At 33.3% G+C, this 23,845-nt stretch overlaps 3 protein-coding genes and 2 long non-coding RNA genes across 5 annotated transcripts; 4 read left to right on the top strand and 1 right to left on the bottom strand.

The window, feature by feature from the left end:
* Positions 1-189: 189 nt before the first annotated feature.
* Positions 190-8,840, top strand: LOC124447041 (Down syndrome cell adhesion molecule-like protein 1 homolog). Its single transcript, XM_046997943.1, has 13 exons — positions 190-351; positions 2,352-2,431; positions 2,744-2,796; positions 3,043-3,188; positions 3,807-4,097; positions 4,332-4,610; positions 5,158-5,451; positions 5,610-5,678; positions 7,578-7,642; positions 7,740-7,834; positions 8,232-8,388; positions 8,552-8,608; positions 8,751-8,840. Exons 4-13 carry the CDS (start codon positions 3,167-3,169, stop codon positions 8,754-8,756), a joined length of 1,335 nt encoding a protein of 444 aa, XP_046853899.1. The 5' UTR covers positions 190-351; positions 2,352-2,431; positions 2,744-2,796; positions 3,043-3,166; the 3' UTR covers positions 8,757-8,840.
* On the top strand, positions 5,857-7,537 carry LOC124447303. The gene is made up of 4 exons (XR_006948680.1): positions 5,857-5,901; positions 6,128-6,435; positions 6,611-6,918; positions 7,159-7,537. It is a non-coding gene; the product is annotated as an uncharacterized LOC124447303 (long non-coding RNA).
* Positions 8,841-8,946: 106 nt separating the features above from the next.
* Positions 8,947-10,162, top strand: LOC124447040. The gene is made up of 3 exons (XM_046997942.1): positions 8,947-9,024; positions 9,548-9,727; positions 9,958-10,162. Exons 1-3 carry the CDS (start codon positions 8,947-8,949, stop codon positions 10,027-10,029), a joined length of 330 nt encoding a protein of 109 aa, XP_046853898.1. The 3' UTR covers positions 10,030-10,162.
* A 4,204-nt stretch (positions 10,163-14,366) lies between these two features.
* LOC124447302 (ankyrin-2-like) lies at positions 14,367-20,008 on the top strand. The gene is made up of 12 exons (XM_046998206.1): positions 14,367-14,635; positions 15,211-15,332; positions 15,565-15,646; positions 15,788-15,911; positions 16,479-16,584; positions 16,718-16,744; positions 17,158-17,243; positions 17,836-17,899; positions 18,033-18,206; positions 18,864-18,924; positions 19,453-19,514; positions 19,851-20,008. The coding sequence occupies exons 1-11, from the start codon at positions 14,483-14,485 to the stop codon at positions 19,486-19,488; spliced, it is 1,035 nt and encodes a 344-aa protein (XP_046854162.1). The 5' UTR covers positions 14,367-14,482; the 3' UTR covers positions 19,489-19,514; positions 19,851-20,008.
* A 3,083-nt stretch (positions 20,009-23,091) lies between these two features.
* Positions 23,092-23,839, bottom strand: LOC124447309. The gene is made up of 4 exons (XR_006948686.1): positions 23,735-23,839; positions 23,596-23,658; positions 23,461-23,520; positions 23,092-23,156 (listed from the first exon to the last, which is right to left on the bottom strand). It is a non-coding gene; the product is annotated as an uncharacterized LOC124447309 (long non-coding RNA).
* Positions 23,840-23,845: the final 6 nt, after the last annotated feature.

The raw sequence follows: 23,845 nt of genomic DNA, 5'->3' as shown, positions 1-23,845 counted from the left end.
AAAAAATTTTCACTGTGGTTATTGGTCATGAGTCTGGTGCTTATACATTTGTGAAATAATCAATGAAACTATTGATTCAATAAAATACATGTGCATATTATAACAAGCTGCAAACGTTGTTGATTTTTTTCTTTCACTGTTTTGACAGTTCATGGTAATTGGTCATCTTGGTCAAGCTGGTCTTTTGTAATAAACCGTGTAATAACGGTTCTTCCGAAAGAACTCGTTCTTGTACTAACCCAGCACCGAAATATGGTGGCAAAAATTGCTCTTGTGATGAAACTTCTGGAAGTAACAATTATGGAGACTGTTTTAAAGAAGTTGACTATTGTAACGAATTGACATGTCCCCGTAAGTTCACTATTTTAACATTGTAAAGGATGTTGAATTTTGTAACATTGTAAAGGATCTTTGCGTAAGTTGCACATTGTAACATTGTAAAGGATGTTTATGTAAGTTCCACATTGTAACATTGTAAAGGATGTTTATGTAAGTTCACCATTGTAACATTGTAAAGAATGTTTACGTAAGTTCACCACTGTAACATTGTAAAGAATGTTTACGTAAGTTCAACATTGTAACATTGTAAAGGATGTTTACGTAAGTTTATTATTGTAACATTGTAAAGGATGTTTACGTAAGTTCACCATTGTAACATTGTAAAGGATGTAAGTTCACCATTGTAACATTGTAAAGGATATTTACGTAAGTTCACCATTGTAACATTGTAGGATGTTTACGTAAGTTCATCATTGTAACATTGTAAAGGATGTTATGGAAGCTCACCACTGTAACATTGTAAAGGATATTTACGTAAGTTCACCACTGTAACATTGTAAAGGATGTTTACGTAAGTTCATCATTGTAACATTGTAAAGGATGTTTATGTAAGTTCATCATTGTAACATTGTAAAGGATATTTACGTAAGTTCACCACTGTAACATTGTAAAGGATGTTTACGTAAGTTCACCACTGTAACATTGTAAAGGATGTTTACGTAAGTTCATCATTGTAACATTGTAAAGGATGTTTACGTAAGTTCACCACTGTAACATTGTAAAGGATGTTTACGTAAGTTCACCACTGTAACATTGTAAAGGATTTTTACGAAAGTTCACCATTGTAACATTGTAAAGGATGTTTGCGTAAGTTCACCACTGTAACATTGTAAAGGATTTTACGAAAGTTCACCATTGTAACATTGTAAAGGATGTTTGCGTAAGTTCACCACTGTAACATTGTAAAGGATATTTACGTAAGCTCAACACTGTAACATTGTAAAGTATGTTTACGTAAGTTCACCATTGTAACATTGTAAAGGATGTTTACGTAAGTTCATCATTGTAACATTGTAAAGGATGTTTACGTAAGTTCACCACTGTAACATTGTAAAGGATGTTTACGTAAGTTCATCATTGTAACATTGTAAAGGATGTTTACGTAAGTTCACCACTGTAACATAGTAAAGGATGTTTACGTAAGTTCCACATTGTGACATTGTAAAGATGTTTATGTAAGTTCACCATTGTAACATTGTAAAGGATATTTACGTAAGTTCACCACTGTAACATTGTAAAGGATATTTATGTAAGCTCAACACTGTAACATTGTAAAGTATGTTTACGTAAGTTCACCATTGTAACATTGTAAAGGATATTTACGTAAGTTCACCACTGTAACATTGTAAAGGATGTTTATGTAAGTTCACCATTGTAACATAGTAAAGGATGTTTATGTAAGTTCACCATTGTAACATTGTAAAGGATATTTACGTAAGTTCACCACTGTAACATTGTAAAGGATATTTATGTAAGCTCAACACTGTAACATTGTAAAGGATATTTACGTAAGTTCACCATTGTAACATTGTAAAGGATATTTACGTAAGTTCACCACTGTAACATTGTAAAGCGATATTTATGTAAGCTCAACACTGTAACATTGTAAAGGATATTTACGTAAGTTCACCATTGTAACATTGTAAAGGATATTTACGTAAGTTCACCACTGTAACATTGTAAAGGATATTTATGTAAGCTCAACACTGTAACATTGTAGCGATATTTACGTAAGTTCAACATTGTAACATTGTAAAGGATGTTTACGTAAGTTTATTATTGTAACATTGTAAAGGATGTTTACGTAAGTTCACCATTGTAACATTGTAAAGAATGTTTACGTAAGTTCACCATTGTAACATTGTAAAGAATGTTTACTTAAGTTCACCATTGTTACATTGTAAAGGATGTTTACGTAAGTTCAACATTGTTTTTCATAATATCTCTACGTAAGTTTTCACGGTCGTAACTCGACTGTAAATGAATTTATGTGTACATTATGTACTTTATAGCTGTGTTGGTACGGGTTGAAACAGTTGTTCGCAATGTTACATCATCCGATTCTAATTTTAAGAAAGAATTTGCGTCATATGTAAGTGAAGTCTTCAGATTTCTATGAGTCGTTTGTTTGTTGCTGAGTCAATAATTTATGGTAAAATATAATGACGTAATTCATATTACTCGTAACATGTTAAAAATGCAATAGAGATGCTTTATTGATCATGACTTTGTTGCATTTTACTTCAATTGTTTCCTAACAATTTTTGTCGATGGCTTAAATATTCTCAAATACCATCTCACTTACCAACATGTGTTTATGAAACTCTTTTTGGTTTCAAAGTTCTCCTCTTACGAACGAAATTCTCTTGAAATTTTTTATTTCATATCTGTTCATTATATTTAGATCGTGGAATCATATGGAAATGTTACTCCTGTGGTCGGATATTATAATCTCACGTAAATGAAAACATACAATATTTATGCAAGCACGCATGTGCATTTTTTTTTGAAACGGAAAATGTTTGGTTGGGGATTGTGACGTCAAATTTATATAAAGCCATTATTAATTAATACATACATGTTAAATATAACTGTACTAATGTACCTAGTTCTTATTACCTATATTTTCTCACCATACGAAGTCATTGCATATAAATTAATGGTCAAATCATTATAAAACCTTTGCTTATCCATTAAATTTAGCCTTGAAGACAATACAGCGTATTTTGTCGTTACTGTTGGGTTTAACTTCTCAGATGGAGATCAGCTGCCAATTCTTCGGGATATTTTGGATCATACACTTCACGGCTACTGGAATATTAGTTTAATGTCCATGAAGTCTGATGTTGGTAATGTGTTTGTTCGCTTGTTTTTTTTCATCTAATGTCTTAAGATTAATCTTATTTTTTTGTTATTTTTTACGTGATAGTAGGTTGACCCATGCACTTACTGCCCCTTTTCTTAGTTATAAGAATAAATATTTTCTGAAAATTTTTAAAGATTTATTTTAAACTGAAATGTTGCATAATGCTACTCCCTTCTTCGAAACTATAAAGCTTTTGTTCTTACTGTATATGCTCGCTTAAACGCCGCGGCGCTTATTTAATTTTCCGATTCCGAATGCTTATCCGGGATCGGTGCTTAAGTGTGAGCGGCGCTTATTAAAATTTTTCAACCAAAGTTTCACACCTAAAATTTTTATTGCTCCAAAAAAATATCTCTATCAAAATGTATTTAAATGATATGATATAATATGGCTTATCTTAATATTTCGCTAGCTATTGTGAGTAAGCGCCTCACTAAAGTTTCTCAGTTAAGGCGCCCAACCGGAAGCAATGCTAAATAACTTTTCTGGATCCCGAGTGCGGCGCTTATGGGAGCGGGGCTAAAGCGAGAATTTATGGTAGTCCATTTTCCCACTCTAGGGAGCATTTTATTTACTTTCTGTTTACCGTATTTTCTTTTAGTGTATTCAAACGAGCTGCAAATAACAACCGAGTCTCTAACTTCAACCAGCATCCGTGTTACCTGGACTTTGTCCGAAAAAACGGAGATAGTAGAAGGAATTATGATCTTTCATAGAACGATGGATGGACATGCGTCATTTGTTCCTAGTTCACAACCTCCGTCGTATCAGGGAAATTTCACAATAGAAAATCTCAAAAAATACACCAATTACAAAATAACAGTTTCTCCGGCTACAAAAAATGGCACAGGAATACCAAGTAATTTTTCTACGTTGAGGACGTTAGAAGATAGTGAGTAAACAAACACTTATCTTGTTGATCACTGAATTATTGAAGATTTCAAGCGTTGTATCTATCTTTAAGATTGATATATATGTACAGAATAGACTTTTAATCGGCTTTGATTGCATGATATTTGTGTTGATGAACTGCCCCTGCCTAACTATAACAAAACTATTGCTTTGATGCTGACAAAATTTTATTATTAGTTTCTGTAATTATTGATTTTCAAATTCTCATTTACAGAGCCTAGCAGAGCTCCAGAAATACAAGTTCATTCTCCAAATACATCATCACTAATTATTTCGTGGAATCGTGTTAACAGCGAGTATTTGCACGGCATACATCGCGGTTATTGTATTTATCATAATAATGAAATGATACACATAAATAATACTTCTGTACAAATGAAATTATTGGAAGGTTTTAGACCTTACTCAAAACACACGATTCAAATAGCTGCTAAAACATCTCCTGGTTGTGGAATATTTACTCCAATGGAAACATACTTCACCGCTGAAAGTAGTAAGTTTTTTTTTTAATTTTTGTGATTTATCGAAATCATATAATTTCTTCTTTGGGTTTCAGCTTATGTTTATTTGTTAAAACTGAATTAAGCAACTATATTATTTTAAAACACGCAATTTAATGTCTGAATGAGCTTATGCAATTAACCTTTCTATTTTCAAGAGCAAGAGAAGTAATAACATCGTTAGCTGTAGACGCGTTGCCAACGGTTTGCTGCGGGGGTTGGGGCTTAGCAGTTGTGATACTTCCCTCTCTATAATGATTATTTGTTTGCAAATGAATAGTTTGTCGACAATGCAGTTTGAGCTTGAAGATGTCGTTACAAACAATATAAATTCATCTGCAAGCCAACAAAATTAAACTCCACCCCCCTGAATTAGTGTAATCGGGATGGCCTTATTAGCATCACTGGTTTAATGGTTTCTACCATCAAATTCATCGTTATTCGAAGAATGCGTCTCAACAACAATAAGTTACTTTTGTAGTTATTTGTTTGATAAATTTTCTCTGAAAACTTTATTGAGCATGAGTTATTGTTATGTAGAACCAGATGGGCCACCAAACAACGTCTCAGCCTGGAATGAAAGCTCTACAAGCGTGAAAGTAAGCTGGCAGGAGGTTGACCCAAAACTCAGAAATGGTATTATAATTGGCTACAATATAACGTACAACTCTTCTCGTGGTCCTAGTGGAAATATAATTCTTAATTCATCAAAAATATTTCATCTTGTCATTGAAAATTTGTCTGAATGGACATGGTACACTGTCTCCGTCTCTGCCTATAATAAAATTGATCATGGACCGTCGTTTTCAGTTGATGTGAGAACCGACGAAGGAAGTAAGTGTCATTTTCAATATAGAACCCGATGAACCAGATCTTTTATGATAACAGAAAATACGTCTCAAAATTGCATTGCTGGATTTGTGATTCCAAAAACAATGTTATAAAGCTGATATAATTATGTAAAGAGGCTCATAACATGAAATCTTCTCTAGCTCCTCGCGATCCTCCCGACGTTTTTGAGGCAAGAAACTCTAGTTCATCAAGTATCTATCTGAGATGGCGTTCTCTTTAATAATTCTGTTAAAATGGAGTATTTTTGGCTACGAAGTTACTTACATCCCGTTGAATTATAAACATGCGAAAAGCGAGACGATACGTTTAAAAGAAACGGAATACAACATTACTGGCCTTTTTTATTATTGGCAATATAAAATTTCAGTTGGAGGATACACAAGATTTGAGTTGGAAAACAAGCAGTGCTAACAATTCGTACGGATGAACACAGTAAACGCTTAGTTTTATTATTTATTGTTTGTTTTTTTGCATGAAATAAATTGAGACAAAAGTGCCATTAGAAAACCGGCCAAAAATATGATTTGTTTTTTGGATTATCTAAAAAACTTTTTTTACATATATATGTTAAAAAATAGTAGAAATAGTTACTTTCCAAATGAAATTTACCAAATTTTCCATAAAAAGTATAGTTACAAATTTCTTTTCTGACATTTAGTTCCAAGACGCTCTCCTGAAAATGTCCGTGCCGAGGTAGAAACCTCGACTAGTATCTATGTAGATTGGGCAAACGTTACTTCCAACTTCGTTCATGGAATACTGCTGGGTTATAATGTCGCAATTCAGAGAACAAAGGATGAGTCAACACGCTATGTGGATGCTCCTCCCGGTGAAAAGGATAGACCCATCTATGTGACAAATTTGAAAAGTACACGGAGTATACAATTTGGGTGCGTGCAAGAAATTCGAAAGGCATAGGTCAATTGAATTCTCCCGATGGTTTTCGATTGAGAACTAAGGAAGATGGTATGTTCATTTGCGGTCACAGCTTTTATAAACCAAGATCTAGAACAAGAAGGGTAGAATAAAGTTATTCATACTGATGCTGAGTATAGGTTTTCAACCAACATTATCCTTCAAGGAATAAAGCTCATTGTGCTGCTCGTTATGAATGATCACTTCTGCATTTGAAATTTTGTAGCACCGGATGCAGCACCTTCCAATATCAGAGTTTCATCCATGGTATCCATTTCAGTTATAAAATTACAATGGGATAAAATCCCGAGGATAAAGCAAACGGTATAATACGTGGATACTATATTGAATACACAGCAACCAATCTAAATGGTCAAAATGTGGAATTAAATGAAAGGGTGACGAAGACAGTCCGTGTCAGAGGCAATCGCGATTCAATAGACTTAGAAAATCTTACACCTGGATCATCTTATGATATCACAATATTTGGCTACACAATTAAAAACGGAACAAAAAGTAATTTGAAGAACGGACGTAAGTGTACACTTGTGCAATTACTACGATGCCCTTATTGTTGTTTATACTGTTTTTAATGTCGATTTTATTTTTGCTCTTGACTTCCATTCTCAACTTTCGTGATAAAGTATCCTTAAATTTGTCTTACATGTAATATCACCTAAGGACTTCACATTATTTAACATCTTTGTTTGCTGTGACATTTACAGATAATTTAATGAAAAGCTTGAAGTTTCAACAACATTATTGATTTTATAGGTACCTGCAATTGTCCCGAATATATAAAAGTTAATTGGTGGAATATTCCTCCATATACGGACCAAAGTATAGAGAGTCCTGGAGGTATATTTGCTCATACAGTCGATTTTTTAATTGACATGTGTGGAGATTGTAAAAATGGTCATGGTAAGAGTAAACCTTGTTACCGTCCGGGCTGCAATCAACCGTCTTCTCGAAGACGTCGAGCAATCGACTCGTACCATCAAGAAAGTTTTCAGAATTTTTTGAATAATATCAATGACGATGTAGACGTCAGTTTTCCTGTTCAAGGAAATAAGTATTTGACACATCATGGTGGTATTCAGCCATATGTTTCAGTCGTAGAAAGTACTGGATCAGTTTATTTTACTGTCAAAACCCCATCAACTGCTCATGTTATTGTGAACGCTGCGGTTGAGTCCATTCCATTGTTACTTTTATTCTGCTTTTATCAATTCTTGCCGGTATGATCATTTGGATATTGGTAAGCACGTTTATTTATCTCTTCCTAATTTTATTAATCAAATCATAAAATGCTTATGTTGCACTTCTTCGATATGTTTGTTTATGTTTCTTGTTAGGAGCGTTCTTCAAATCCTTACAGTTTTCCATTGTCATTCGTGAAAGGAGTAAAGGAAGGATTTTGGTGGGCTTTTATTTCAGCCAGCACTGTCGGGTATGATAAATAAATTTCAACCTTAGACAGATATAATGCAATTTGGAAGACAAAGATAAGAACTCCAAAGAAAAAGTAATACATTTATAATCCGATGAAAATTGCACTTTTTTCAAAATAATTTGGATAAATAGTTTAGGTGGAAAACTCTTAGCTATATATTTTATGATAAATTGTTTATAAAACTAATTATACGTTAGTGCTAACGTTTTTAGACTATAGGATATTGGAGTTGAATGTTTGCTTAAACTTTGACAAGTGACATTTAGTTTATTATCCAATACTTTGAAAATCACTGGAATAAATTTGAGGAATGATTACCTATAGAGCAATGATTTATCCTAACGGTTTTTAAAGAATGCTTCTGGACGTTACTTAAGTATTTTGTTTGTTTTAGTTATGGTGATAGACGGCCAGTTACAATACCTGGTAAGCTTTTTGCCATAATCTGGATATTAATTGGTAACGTCATTATCACATTACTCACCAGTTGGATGGTCAATTCGATTACTTTGGTCCTTGTTGAACAGCGTTACTCTATTTACGGTTCAAAGGTGGGTTATGAAAGAAACAGTTTTGCACAAATTCTAGGCTATGTATATGCTACAATACCCAAATTTTTCATTTTTGATTTTTTTCTACAGTTTTCAAACCTAACTTTGTATGTAACAATTCAATCATTTTTTTGATATATTGATCTGTAATGATACCTCGTAGATTGCAGTTGTAGAAAATTCGACTGAGTACGGTCGTGCAGTGCGGAAAATGGCCTGGGTAAGAAAAGTTTTTTATTTTATTCTGTTTCATTACTTTTTTGCATACATGGGTTCTAGTAAACTATCATTTGTTTTGTTTTCATCATGAAATTTATGAATATGTAGATGTTGCGTCTAATTTTGATGCTAATTTGTTCCAGTGGTAGGATATCCTAATGTGGACAAAGTTATTGAAGCATTGAAGAAAGCTAAAGTAGACGGTGCATTGCTGGATATGTATGCTGCAGCGACAAGAAAAGATTTGTTTAGTAGTGGTGAGATCAAATTGAATAGACAGGTCCAATATCCATCTGGATATGGTATTGTTTTATCGGGAAGAATGAAAGAGTCAGCGCAATGATAAGGGAATGGTTTAAAGCAAAAGCTAGTGAATTATTTGAAATCATTCAAAATAACACTGATGTAATAACTCAGGTAAATTACTCACGATAATCATCAATAGACGACTTACAACATCAATGTACTGTGGACCTAGTTTACAATGGACTATAGCCATCTTATTTTTATTTGGAATTCTTGGATTACAACCAACCTCCAGGGAATCATCAAAGAATGTGGTTTGCCCACACCGGCTGGTGCCAACAATAGCATGAAAACCTTTGTGTTAAACCACCAACGTGGCGGCCGTGACTTAACATGCACACCGAGAATATATATTCTTCTTGCTTTTATGTTTTATTTATTTTAATCTATTCTGTTATTTTCTCAACTCAAAATCTTCTCAAATTAAAAATTACATAATTCAAGTTTTAATTTTTTGCTCACAGGAAAGTATTGTCGATGGCCAGAATTATTGAGAAAACTTAGGACAAAAATTCCCAGACTGGTCCCCTCCCTGACAATCTAGAAACTCTTTTCTCAATCTAAAATGTTACGCAGATTTCGATGAACTGTCAACAACATTTCCAATCAATTCTATTGTATTTTCGTCTTATAGAAAAACAACAGAGTAAAAGAAGTGGCGTCGATAAAATCCGGTTTATTTGATGTGTCATCTCGAGCTTTTCGATTGAGTATTGTCATTATATTTTCAATGCTTGCGTTCTGTTTCTTGGCTGGATTGTATTGGCAATACAAATACCACTACAAGGCTTCAAAGTCTGACTTCAACTACAAAGTAAGTTTTCATAGAACCTACTTGCAAAATGATAAAGTTAATCTTTCTCTCCGGAGAGCAATTTTTTGTTATGAAAAGAGGAGTTGCCTGAGCTTTTTCATTTATTTTGACTTTTTAACGCTGATATAGCCTACACGTGTTGCTAATATACGACCATATATGTGTATTAAATGATCACTGATTTTCTTAGTTCATCCAACTGTCTATTTTCACTCTTTTCTTCCCTCCAGGTGAAGCACCTTCTTATCCCAAGTACAAAATATTGCGAGAGGATTTCAAACGATTACATGAAGAGGAATTAAAAGATCTTAAGAACAGATTAATCATGTTAAAGGCAAAGCATATGAAAGAACTGAAGCTCTTAACCAAACTTAAAAAGGAATCAGTTCACTCTTTGCCCACATCCTCACAGAATAAACAAGTGTCTGGAAGCGTCAGCTTTGTAATGAAGTACACTTCTGTCTTCCTCGTTGTTCTGCTTCCGTTGCACCAATTTCAAACTCACAAACCAACATTGCGTTGAAAGTTATGGACTTAGATGAAGGACATGGTGCAAATAAACTGTCCGAAGATTCTGAGGTTTAATGAGTGCTGTTTTGATCTTCATGCAAAATTGAATGTTTTATAGTCTGAACTTTGTTACCTGTAGTTTTTAGTGTTTATAGTAAATGTCGTACTGCATGTTGTAGTTTAAAAAAGATGACTTTGTCTATAATGATGAAACCTAATATAGGTAAAACTATATGTATTTAATTTCTGGTTTCTTTACCTTTAAAATTAGATTTAGCCTACATAATTCGATTTAAAATCTAATACAGCTGTCAGTCTAAACTGCCAATGTTTCAATTTAGTAGCAACCTCTCTTCTCCATTTCTTGGTTACCCAAGAGGAGCCAGAGATTTTTAATTGCCCCATACGACCGTCAAATTAAGAAATAAAATCTCTCATATAAAACCGAGTTTTACCTAAAACTGGAGATAAGCAGCTTCAATATAACAGGGACAGGTAGCGTTCCAGTGGCTTTACCCATGTTACCATACGCTTTGAATTAAATATTGACAAATAACCCATTGGACCTCATTGGACCTCATTGTCATGGACTCTACCCCAAAATTTTAAGGTCAGTGAGTTTTGTAGATTTCAGGGGGGGGAGACGTACCGAAGTATATGCAACATTATATCGGAAAAAAATAAAACTATGCTAGTTGAAAGTATTTTAAAAATTGAAAGTCTAGTCAGACTAACATAACGGCTAAAAAAAACAAAGATTTAATTCACAGATCAAAGTGCATGTCTATTAATTACACTGGTCAACAAAAAGAAACTTTTTAAAAGGTGTCTGATATTTTTTGACAGATTTACTATATTTTTGCTATGCTAAATCTAGAAATAACATTCATTTTGCTCTCGGAGGTCAAATTTTTTTGCAAATTTGAATTTAAAATTATGCGACTTTAGTTATATTTTTTTAAAACAATGTTTTCAAGATTTACATGTTTTCAAGATGTTTCAAAACAAAATGTCAGTTTTTATGATAAAATTGCAGTATTCCAAGAAAGAATCATGTACACTTCATGTACAGTACATGTAACTAAAAATGAAAACTTAATGTTTGCATTATTACGGTCTAAATTTTCGTTTTTTTTGATTGTTGCGAATGTTTTGGTGCTTCCACATCTCTTTTTAAATTCCAACAGAAGTCCGCCATCATCACCATGTCCCACCTTTCTCTTAAGTCATGGTGAAAGCGCTCTCCTTGCTCATCGCTTAAAGAGCCAAGATTTTCGGGATCAATACCAGCTTTTAATTTTTCAGTTGACAAATTGGGGAAGGTTTTACAACGAAACTGAAAACACCGTCCATCTTTATCCAAAGTTTTAGTGAATTGCCTTATCAAACCGAACTTTATGTGCAGTGGAGGAAATAAAATACGTCCCCTGTCAACTAGAGGCTTGTTTATCACATTTTTTGCTCTACAACTTGCAAGCTCTTCACGTACTGGCCATTCTTTTTTCACGTAATGATGAGTACGATCTCTACTATCCCAGAGGCATAAAAAGCATGGGTATTTGGTATATCCAGACTGTTGACCAAGCAAGAAGTTGACCATTTTTAAGTCAACGCAAATCAGCCATTTATGTTGGTCATAAGAAATTTTTTCTAGGACGTACTTAATTGCTTCATGCTGTTCTTTTAATGTTGTCGAATGTGCCAATGGCACAGATGCAAATTGATTTCCATTGTGTAACAACACACATTTCAAGGACCTTTTGCTGCTGTCAATAAAAAGTCGCCAGTCCTCTGATTTGTATTCAGGTACGCCGAGATGTTTCAGTAGCTCTACAATGTCATTGCGATAGACTAATTCTTTTTCTTGAGCAAAATATCTTAAAAATTCCTGGTGCCTTGTACGGAAGAAACTTACCTTAACTTTACCATTTAGCATGTTCTTGTCCTTTAAACGAGATGCAAGAAGTTCGGCAGAGTCTTTTGGCAAATTTAAATCGCGAACAAGATCGTTTAGTTCGTTTTTGGAAAACAATTTTGGCTGCTCATCATTGTCATTGGGAAAGGATGCATCATCGGTAGTGGCAATGCTTTGAGTTTCATCCTGGCTACTACTGCTTTCTTCAATACTTGTATCTTCAAATACAAGTACGGGAATTTCTTCACTATAAGGAGTAGGGCGCATAGCTGACGGTAGATTGGGATACTCCAGTGTTGTGCGATTTTTTCTGTTAATTCCCATGACATTGATAGCACAAAAGTAGCAATCGGTTGCATGATTTAAGGCTCTCGCCAAATCATAGGGATGCCAAAGTTCATGGACTTTGCGTGCCTTTGATCCATTGACGGATATGCTCTGTGCATCTTTTGCAAACCATGTGAGGTGCCCAACTTTGTCTTGATCGCCGAGCTTCATGCCAAAATATGCATAGTAAACGCGCTTGATAAAGTTGGTGACAGTATTGCGATTTGGTGCAAGTGTGTATTCACCACAAACATAGCAAAAAACATCTGGCTTATTTTTATTATTTCTACTTTTTATTATTTTTTACTTACATTAATATGTTGGTGTGTTTTAACAAGTTTTACCAATGAATTCCAGTATGGGCTAAATAAAGCCTTATTTTATCTTTAAATATCCCATAATAATCGCAAAACCTAAACTCCCTAATTGAAATTCAATCAATAATTGCTTATTCAAATGCTTTCTTCTTTGTATTGCTAGTGCTAAAAAATTTAAATTTGTTCAGATAATAGAACTTTAAAAGGTAAATGGTTAGTACTTCTGTTGTACCTTTCTCGGGTATTTAAAAGTTAAAAAATAGAAAATTAACGATAGCTTAAAATCTCGACCTGACCCAGCAAAAATAGTGTTATTTTTGGACTCAGCACATCAAAATTGTCCAAAATCAGTTTACAAAACTGAGACACCAAATTTGCTGTTGACCAGTGTTATTGAAGTGTTCGTGCAGCAGCAGGACAACAGATCAGTCTGTGTATCATTAATCATTTATCATTTCAGTGTCATCATTTGGAGCTACCAAATGAACTTGAACTTGGCCTTCTTTACTTTTACACATGGCCGGCACCGATTGGCACCTAAAAAAAATTGTTTGAAATGGTCAACGGTGATACCATTACAAAGTAAACCTTGAAACCTTTTAATATTAAATTGCTTTTCCTACCGTATTTGATCCCGAGCTTAGAACTCAACTGCTATACAAGATTATATTTTGTGCCGGCTAAAGCTATGGTCATGGTAACTGTCAGGCCCTTTTAGCTTAGCAAGAAGTTCTCTCGATTAATTAGTTCGACTATAGCCGGAATTTTTTACCAGAATTGCTTAGACGACAGCTAGATACACCGACAAGTATACCAACTTTAATATCGCATATTTTATTAAGTTTTATAAGACTATAGGTAAACCACTAAGGTTAATTTCAATTTTGTGGATTAAATCATGACTTATATCTTTATTGCAGAGCGTGTTTTTTAGAAAATATTGGTGTTTCTTTATAATCGGACATAGATGTACGGTACGGGTAGTAAGTTGTTCATGCTTTAAGGTGTTATCACCAACGAAGAGCATTCAATTGATACTATTGAAATTTAACACATGATCAATGCTACTGCATAAAACTTTTGCACAACTGTAACAATACTACTTCAAGTGCGAGCTGGATAATTCTTCATTAACAAGTGTTAAGCGACTATGAAGAGATCATGTGTTAAAAGTTGCTCTTCGTGCGTCAGAACTAAGTGTTAAAAATGATAAATAGTATTGTACAAATGAATAAATACCAATGAATACATGTCGTATTTCGTACAGGAACTGAGAAAGTCGGAAGAGTAAATTTAGGCAGCTTGCAACGCGGCTAATTTAATTTAACCTGGTCACGCAAACTTTGTAAAGCAATACGCAAAAATCACGTGGTAGAAAGCGCATGAATTTCTCTTACGCACGATGGTCAAAGTTTGGTGAGCCAGATGATATATGGTTGGATATACTGAGGTATATTTTGGTGCGTATATGGTTTTAGAAGCTATGATTAATTCTAGATCGTCTAAGGAGCTTGTAGCCGAAAATTCATATGACTTTTTGGGAACTTTTACGGAAGGCAAAGTTTTGATTTGGACTTATTTACTGCTTGCTCTGTTGGCAAATTTGAATACATTCAACAATTGCTCAGAAATGACTCGCGCACTGATATTGTTAACATAAAAAACGAAGGAGGCTGGTCACCATTGATGTATGTGTGCTATATTGGGAATTATGAAATCACCGAATTACTCGTCCGTGAAGGTGCTGATGTTCTGTTTGAAGAGAAAGAATATGGTCGAACGCCATTGATGCTGGCTTCATCTTCCGGCAACATATATCTGGTGAAATTTTTAATAAAAGTACGTTATATTTAAAGTATTTGATAGTCTTCATGTGTAATTGCTTTGATTGGTTTCTTTGTTCGAAAGAAATGCTATTGACATTCAAAATGTGGTGGCAATCACAGAAAGTGATTTTTTATATCAAGAAATTTACTTAAACTGTTGAATTGTTTTTTATAAAGGCACAATTTATTTAATATAGTTATTATATTTGTCATTTTCTAGAATTTATGATCTTGTTTGTAAAAATTGCCTACTGTGTATTGTGTATGAATTTAGTATTTTCTAGTCAATGACATATTTTATTAACGTGTTCACAGAATTCAATTCATTTGGGGCATGAAGTCATGTGGCCTAACCGGCGTAATAGGAAAGCGGAAATTAAAAAAAAAGACAACTCAAATGCTCTTTTTGCACTTGGATTAAACGATGGGTTTTGAAAACTTTTGCCAAAGAGTGTTTTTGTTGACAGTAAATTTTGTGTTTCATTCATTATTGCACAAGACAGGAAACTCATAGCCACATTGCTTTCAGAGATTAGAGATAGTTATAATCACCAAAATCCTTCCAAAATATTTTTATATTTTATTAAGAATAGAGCCCAAATCAACCAAAGGGACAGACATGGCCAAACTGCTTTATACCATGCTGCTGAACATGGTCAGACAAAAATTGTTGAATATCTACTAAGTATTTCTGCAGATGTTTTGATAAGGTATTTTGATTTTTGCTTATTTCGTAATGTAAACCCTCATGAGTATTGACAAGCTAGGACAAAAGTTTTCAAATGTTTGTTTTTATGCTACTATTATTGACATGTGTTTTTAGTGCAGCATGAACAGCACATTGATCATGACACAGTTTATGGTTGAATTATCTATGCATGATATTTTTCAAGCACAGATTCAAACTAATGTCATATATTTTAAATGTTAACAATATTTTAGGCAGAATGGAACAGGTTACACTCCATTTATGGAGGCAGCAAAACAAGGACATGAAGCTGTTTTTAATGCATTTTTGGATCATGTAAGTATACAATGCTTGCTTACAAGAAGCTATACCTTACAGATATTTTGTAGCAATGTTGTGGATCATCAAACACTATCTTCATACTGAACAAAGTTATGTGAGTCTTTTTAAATTCTGGTGGAATTTGGTCTTTTATAGGATGTTGATTTGGGAGTTTTATCCAGTCAAGGTTACACTGCTAGAGACTTGGCAGAGCAATGTAACTCTCATGTAATAGTGAAAATGATTGACAATCATCAAATCAAGTCTCGATATAAAACAGGTAAAATAAATTTAACACAAATCATGTATTTCTAGGCTTACTAATAAACTCTTTTCAAAATGCAGTTCTCTATATTCGCAGACATACATTAGAACTCTGATAACTTGAACTCCCAAAGAAAATGGGAAATTGCTTATGTTTAAGAAGGTTAGAGTTAGCAAGAGTGTTTTTCAATATTGAATATTAGGTCAATATAAAAGCATTTGGAAGTTTTACTGTTTGCTTACAATTGTGAGCTATAGCAAAGCAAGACACATATGTACAGATAATTCAAGATGATCTGTGTTTTAAGTACAAACTGGGTACATAAGCTGATCAGTGATATCAAAGTTGTATGCTATTGAGGCAAATTGTTCATAATGATTTCTTGTTATTTAAGTGAAATTTAGACTTTTGACTTTAAAATTTCAACCTTGAGGACCCTCCAAGGAAGGGCAGTTGTGAAATAACTTGTGAGTTTGCTAGGATTTATGTTAAGCAAGTTTCAGTTTTCAGGGTTCTACTGTACAATTCCTTTTCAATGTTGTCCTTAGAGGTTTAATGTCACTCTTAATAAACATGTTATAGATTTGAGTTGTATTGGCAATACCAAACAACCACATCAAAAGGTCAACCAGTGGCTAAATGATCATAATCCAGATCATTTTTATGATGATATTCTCACAAATAAATTGTAAGCATTGTTTTTTTTGTGATTGTAGTTAATCAATTTTCATTATTTCATTAATATCAAAAATGACAAGATAACTTAACTATTTGCTGATTTGATTTTCTTATTAATTCATGTGTTTTTTTACTTCATGTAGTGATGTATGTGAAGACATCAACTCACGGCTACCTATTTACTGTATTTCAACTTTTACTTTTATGAAGAAAAGTTTTTTACTGTTAAGGTCTATTTACTCTGCAAAATCAGGCGCAAACTGGCTAATTAGGTGCCTTGCCATTTCAACAGCGAGGATCCCCAGAAAACCATTTACAAAAAATTTGGAATTTGGGACTTTGGAGTCTCTAAAATGCATTTGCCTTTTCCCTTTATGCAATTTTAGATTTAAAATTTCATTTTTTAAAAAAGAGAAGTTGTTGCATTTCCTAGTAGCCCCTATGCTATGACACAGGCCTGTCCGAGCATATGTCTCAACTGGAGCACTGGTTCAGGCTGTAACTTTATCCAAGATTACATAAACAAGCTTTTAGATAAACTATTTGTAAACTTTAAATGACACAATATTTTTGTTTTATAAAGACCAATAATGCCCTCATGTGGAATTCCAATTTGTTCTCCTTACAAACATTATTCAGTTGAGGAAAGTTTGGGCAAATCATATGGAGGTAAATCCAAAAAATTGATTATCTACCAATGAGTGCTTATGTCTTTGTTAGAATAGGTCATTTTCGGTTATTTTCGTAAATTTTTAGTACAAACATAACAAAATTTACTTAAAATATGTTTCTTGAGTAATTTTATGCAGTTGTAGCAGTATATGATATCAAAATGCTTGTCAGAGAATTTGCCAAATGTGTTAATTACTTCTCCAATTGTTTAATAATTAAAAATAGAAAACATTCTAGCTTGATTCTATATAGTATTAAAATACCCTGGAATGTTTGAGTTTGGGAGAAACGAGATATTGCGTGGCAATGGGCAAACACGAACACGAAGTGCAATAGTGTTTCAAGCGATTTCGAGTTTCTCTCAAAATTTCATTTGTTCTATTGTACTTTGTTTTGTAGAAAACCTTTATTAAATGTCTTTCTCAATACTTTATTGGTAGCTGCATACTTTTTGTTTCCTAACATGTTTTTTAACTTGTCGGCAATGACGAAATATACATTAATTGTAATGAATAATTTTTTAATCCAGACATGTGTATATGTATATATTTGTGTGTGTAATTAACTAACATGAAATTTTGTTTTAAAGATTCGACGATTGTTGACTCTGATAGAACACCATTGGGTACGCCTGTAGACAGCATGTTTCAACAGTACGTGTGGAACGACAGATTTTTACAGACTAACTTATTTATTTTCTCTAATAGTTGAACTAAGAGTGATTTTTTAGCTTCATAACAACTTTAACAAATGCGAAACATGGAATAACACATAAAAATTTTCTAGGTATATGTCTGCTGATCTTTTTCTTCATCGTTCTTCTTATAATCATCCCACGTTGCAGACGTTTTTAAAGGATTTAGGCTTGGAGAAATATGTCAAAACATTTAAAGATGCACATATCGACTTTGATTTACTACTTTCGTCAACGGAAGAAGATTTTAAGGAGCTTGGAATAGTGTAAGTTGCAGTTTTTTATTTAAATGTAATGAGTAACGTATTCCGACGTTTTCTCCCGCTTTGCGAACATTTTTGCATTCACTGATTGTAAAAACAAGAGGTTTTTCAGCAAATGAATGATTGAAAATTTCCACAGAGATCTGACTACGCTACACTATATAAAATGCAGCTACTGTGGCGTAGTCGGCTTCCAAGTACGGTTTTATTAAGAAAAACAGATCATTGACATTATTGGTTTCTATAGAACACACAAATATTTATATAGCATGACCAAAGTATTTCAGCAGGTTTTCGACAAATCTTTAGGACACCTGCAAGGTAGTGTTACAGACAATATAGGGAACAAACAGTGGCATAAAACCACTGAAAAACAGTCAGCTGCATTTTATGACCAATAGTAACGCTGAAACAGCCAGCAAAATCAATACAACACATTTTGAATAGTCTTTCAAAAACTTTTACAGCGCATTATCACAAGCTTTCATAGAGCGAGGTTTTAAAAACCTTTACAGCATCATAGCTCACTATAAACTTTAAAAATATTTAATTAATTGGCACGTTTTATTTTAGTAAAGTTTATTTACTTGAAATAGAATGAAAGTCTCCCTATAAAATAACCATAAATTTTAATTTCACGTCATAACAATTTGCAAACAGGCTGGGTCCAAGACGTAAACTGAAAATGGCCATTGATCAATGGAAGGAGGACAAAGGATGTGTATGTAGTCATATTGATGACACACGAATATGTGATTCATCATGGGGGGAGGACAAAGGATGTGTATGTAGTCATATTGATGACACACAAATATCTGATTCATCATGGGGAGGACAAAGGATGTGTATGTAGTCATATTGATGACACACAAATATCTGATTCATCATGGGGAGGACAAAAATGTATGTGTATGTAGTCATATTGATGACACACAAATATGTGATTCATCATGGAGGAGGACAAAGGATGAGTATGTAGTCATATTGATGACACAATGAATATGTGATTCATCATGGGGAGGACAAAAATGTGTATGTAGTCATATTGATGACACACAAATATGTGATTCATCATGGGAAGTAAATTGAAAAGTGGTTTTAACCTGTGGTATCGTGTACGACCAACGAGTGTGGTTTTGGAAAATTGCATAGTGAAGCTGCAAATATCGAATCCTCGTGTTAAGAAAACCATTTTATTTATGTGCAACATGAAACATTTTTAACATTCATATAATTTTATTTCACACAGACTAAAGAAAGAAATACACCACTTGTCTTGAAGTGAACGATGTTAAAGTGCAATTAGCAGATGTAAGTTAACAATAAATATACTTTTAATGCCTTCTTAAATTTTTAGACGTGAAATCAACCATTTGTTCGTGTGAACAATGTGTTCTTTACAAATCAGGGACAACGGTGCTTGACAATTTACGTAGATATTGTGTTTCCATGAGAAAAAAAAGAGAAACGTATTACGTATTTCTTTTTTCATCAATTCTTTACAATCTGTTACATGATTAGTTAAATAGGATGCAGATATAGCTCTAATCTTCTCTACATTGCTAAAATCATTTCTAATGGTTTATGAAAGTGCTCATTATTTCTGTAGATTGAAAATGATAATGAATTGAATTTTTTATGATTAAGGTTTATTCTAAACTTGAACACATAAATGCAGAACTCGTGCACGAGAAAGAAGCAAGGCATCACTCGAAGCTGAACTAATGGAAGGAAGAGCGAGGAAAAATCACATGTATTTCATTGGAGAGAAAGTCATAAGGGCCTGTAAAGATATGTTAAATGTAGCCAGGATATGAAGTAATAATATGATGAAATTACTAAAAGTTATTTTTAAGTTCAATTTTACTCTATCCAGGATTAATTTGCCATGTACATTTCTGGCTCACTGAGAAATTTTTTTTCAATAATTTTTGTAGAAAACATGTTGATGAACTAAAATTAGTGGCAGCAGATTGCAAAGAAGATGAAGTAAAATCAAAACTAAACGAACTATTTAAACTTATGAGTGAGAATGTCGTCAATACCAACTACACTACCGAAACAATATCACGAAGAGTGGAAAAGTTATTATCTGACGGCATTAGCGAACAATCAAGCAATTCTGACTCACCAGAATCGTCGTACTTCCTTTAGTAAATCTGAAAGTGGTTCAGGGAATGTCGAATAGAAGGATAAGTTAGCATCAACTATTTCTATTTTGTTATTTTCGATGAATTTCATGAGGTGCAACGGCAGCGATATTGTTTAATAACTTCAAGACTGAACATTATTAACAAAACCGTAGATTGAACATAAATATACGTTTATATGTCCTCGTTGAAAAATCTGCTGCTTTTATGTCTCGTAAATTTTCGCTGTTTGATGACATAGTTGAATCACGTTGATAACTAGCCCAATACCAATACATGAGATGATTTGTACATATGTCTTGATTTGCTGTGGATATCTATTGTTCATTCGCAATTACGTTGTACTTTGTTATTTAAGATATTATTTAGTATCGTGTAAAATAAATTACAAAAACAAAATAATATCTATAGTCCATCAATGTGTGCATTTGTTTATACTCCTTTATAGTAATTTTGGTATTAATCGGTCGTAATAAATGGTGAGAGTAGAACCGAGAAAAATAGAGTTTGGGACGATTTGTGTTAAACCAAGGTTTGGATGAACAGAAATGTACAATAGGATTGACTTTTCACCATCGCCATGGTAGGGTTCCGACCAATGGTTCCAACACACCGGATCTTTAGTTTTCACAGTTTCCACATTTATAAACACGGTTTTATCACACGTTAAAATGTGTGATAATCTCGAGGACTTCTTACTTTTCTCAACGTAAGCACAGTCACGTGACATCAAGCGTAAGCAAGGACGTTTGGCAAATGACGACAGTTACGTACTCCGTCATTTGATTGAACAATGAGCACAAAGCACGTTTTTTGAGTCTCTTAATATTTTATAGAGAAATATTAATTATGCGATTATTGCAAATATGTTCGCTGATCTGCTTCATTTGGAAGCTATAAACTTATTAGGCTATCCATATGCACGCTCGTTCCTTTTAGTTTGTAATTTATATTTATAAAATGCGCCATGATCACTGGTCATGATGCTCTGTAAGTTTGATGTAGTTTAAAGGCAAGTTATAGATTAATGAAGATTGTCAGTAGCTTATGACTTCTTGTCCATGGTTGCAAGAGTGGTAGTAAAAAGTAGCCTGTGTGATATACGAAGAGTATACCATACGTCCATCGCTTTCAACTTGTTACTTCTGTGTTTGCATTAAATTGCTGACCTGTTTTATATTATGTTGTTTTATTTTACAATACATTCCCCGTTTGACAACTTAAGAATTGAAATTGATGATGCCATGATTGAAGACAATGCTCTTTGCGTAACCTATAAATGCACTAGATGTTAAGTTGCAACGTTTTAAACTCGCAACATATATAACCAGTAACTACAATTTTAACATATTAATCATGCGTACCTTTTGGATTTTATAAAATGGGCAATTATTTGCACATGTCTCAGGATTGCTGTCGAGCACTGTTTGGCCGCATGAGCATAAGGATGGCAATACACAGTTGGTGTTTGCAGTTTTTCTTGAAGTGTAGCTCGAAGTGCGTCGGTGTATCTATATGAGGAATCGTGTTATTTACATATATTTACTGCAATTATTAGCTATATATGGAGCTGTTTGTGGTTCTTTTCTTATGGCACCATACCTTGATATTTCTCTTTCTTTGTTGCTTTTGCGCTCTTTTTATGATATCACGATCATAATTGTGTTTCATTAGTGTTGTTTCTACCAATGACTAATAATAAAAACAAATAACAACAAGAATATACCGTCTCTTGAATCATGTTGAAAAAATACATCATCGACATTCGCACAATAAAACAAAACTACAGCTGGGATTTGAACCTTTTCCTGCGCAATTTTATGTCTCTTCAATTAATCCGTCAATTTTATGTTCGACTTCCCGTCGTTTTGACTCTGAGTTTTTAAGTCTAAATAAAGCAATATCACTAAAACTTTAGGATAGTGTTAAACGAAATGGTTGAACCCATTATTTTATTCATCACACCTAATCATCCGTTTTCTGTGTTCCTTCATCCGCAAGTTTTCCCGAACTTGTTCTTTCAATTTCCATGAATAATTTCGGTAAATTGCGAGTTGATTTTGCACCTGCATAAACCATAAAGTAAAGAAAGATAGACAAAACAAAAAGTTGTCATTCCATTCATGAAAATTACACATACTTGTTGTTTGACTGTTGCTTTTCTATTCCCGCGCGCATTAAATCTCCTTCATACTTCATCGCCTTCAACTTTGCCAGAGAAATATCCTATATAAATGTTTTATACATCACACGTCAAAGAAATTCACAATGTTTGATCACTAAATAGACGGGGAAAATTTTTATGAAATGAAATCCGTTAATTAATGCTCTACGAATCTTAATATTTTTCGATGTATAAAATTGAGAATTTTTTATGCTCTAATGTCGCTAATACAAATAACATATATTTACGACTGAGAATAGTTTGGATTTTATCATATCCAATAATTCATTAAGTTTGAACATATAAATAATTTGGACTGCAATACATTCTATTTTTTTCTAGTAAAAGTAGTTCTTTCTTCTATAATTTTGTGTTGAGTTTAAAATAACATCGTCAGGATAAGCATTTTACGTACGAAAAAGAATCGCACTAATTATGTATTGTTATTATCACCATTAATGTTACCAATTCCAGCTTGCAGGTTATTTGGTTCATTGTGATGGTCTCTCTCAAAGATAAATTTTCTAATTCGTCTGTCACTTGCTGACACACATTAGGCATGAACGCTAAATCCATCTTGCCATTCTTTATCTAACATGTTTGGTTGGGTTTGAATGTAGTATTTCTGCCAGCTTCATCCTTTAAAATGATACATATTTTTTCAAACATTTTGTACTGCAAGTTCAATTCAACTTTACATTATTAATCCAACAAATTTATTTAGATTAGGCATGTGAAGGGAAGAATGCTTTGTGAGATTTTAATAACCATAACAGCTCTTAAAGTTTTGAATATAATTGGAAATTGTGTTCTTACTTGAGGCAATAAAAATAATTTTTCACTATATCAAATCATTATAGACTAGTTAAAAGATGTTTTACTGGTTAATGAGTGAATTGATGATAATTTTAGATATTCAAATTGGTATCAAAAACTTCAATACATGTTTATGTGCAGTAAAGTCCCCATTCCACATGCCTCCAGGAAGTTCTGTTAGCTTGTCCTGAATAAAATGCAAAAATTGCAAATGTAAATTTTTAACATTATGCAAACAGATGGTAAAATGAAACACACTTACAGAATCAATATTCAATATTTGTGAGCCTAACACAAGCCGTGCATGTCTTTTACACTTATGAACCTATCAGTTGAAATATATTTGAAGTAAGAATTGATAAAAAAAATAAAATCAAAAGTTAAATGAGGTTTTCAGGTACCTTTGTTGCTTGTTTATCAAAGAGTTTGTTTGCCATGTTCACCTCCTGAGGATCATTTACAACGCTGTAACAATGTTTAGAGCTGCCTGGTATGGCAACTTGCAGTTTTGC

The sequence above is a fragment of the Xenia sp. Carnegie-2017 genome, unplaced genomic scaffold (assembly GCF_021976095.1).
Source record: "Xenia sp. Carnegie-2017 unplaced genomic scaffold, XeniaSp_v1 HiC_scaffold_22, whole genome shotgun sequence".
In the NCBI taxonomy this organism is placed as follows: Eukaryota; Metazoa; Cnidaria; class Anthozoa; order Malacalcyonacea; family Xeniidae; genus Xenia; species Xenia sp. Carnegie-2017.
The sequence above is the reverse complement of the archived record's forward strand: the minus strand, read 5'-3'. Positions and strand labels throughout refer to the sequence as shown.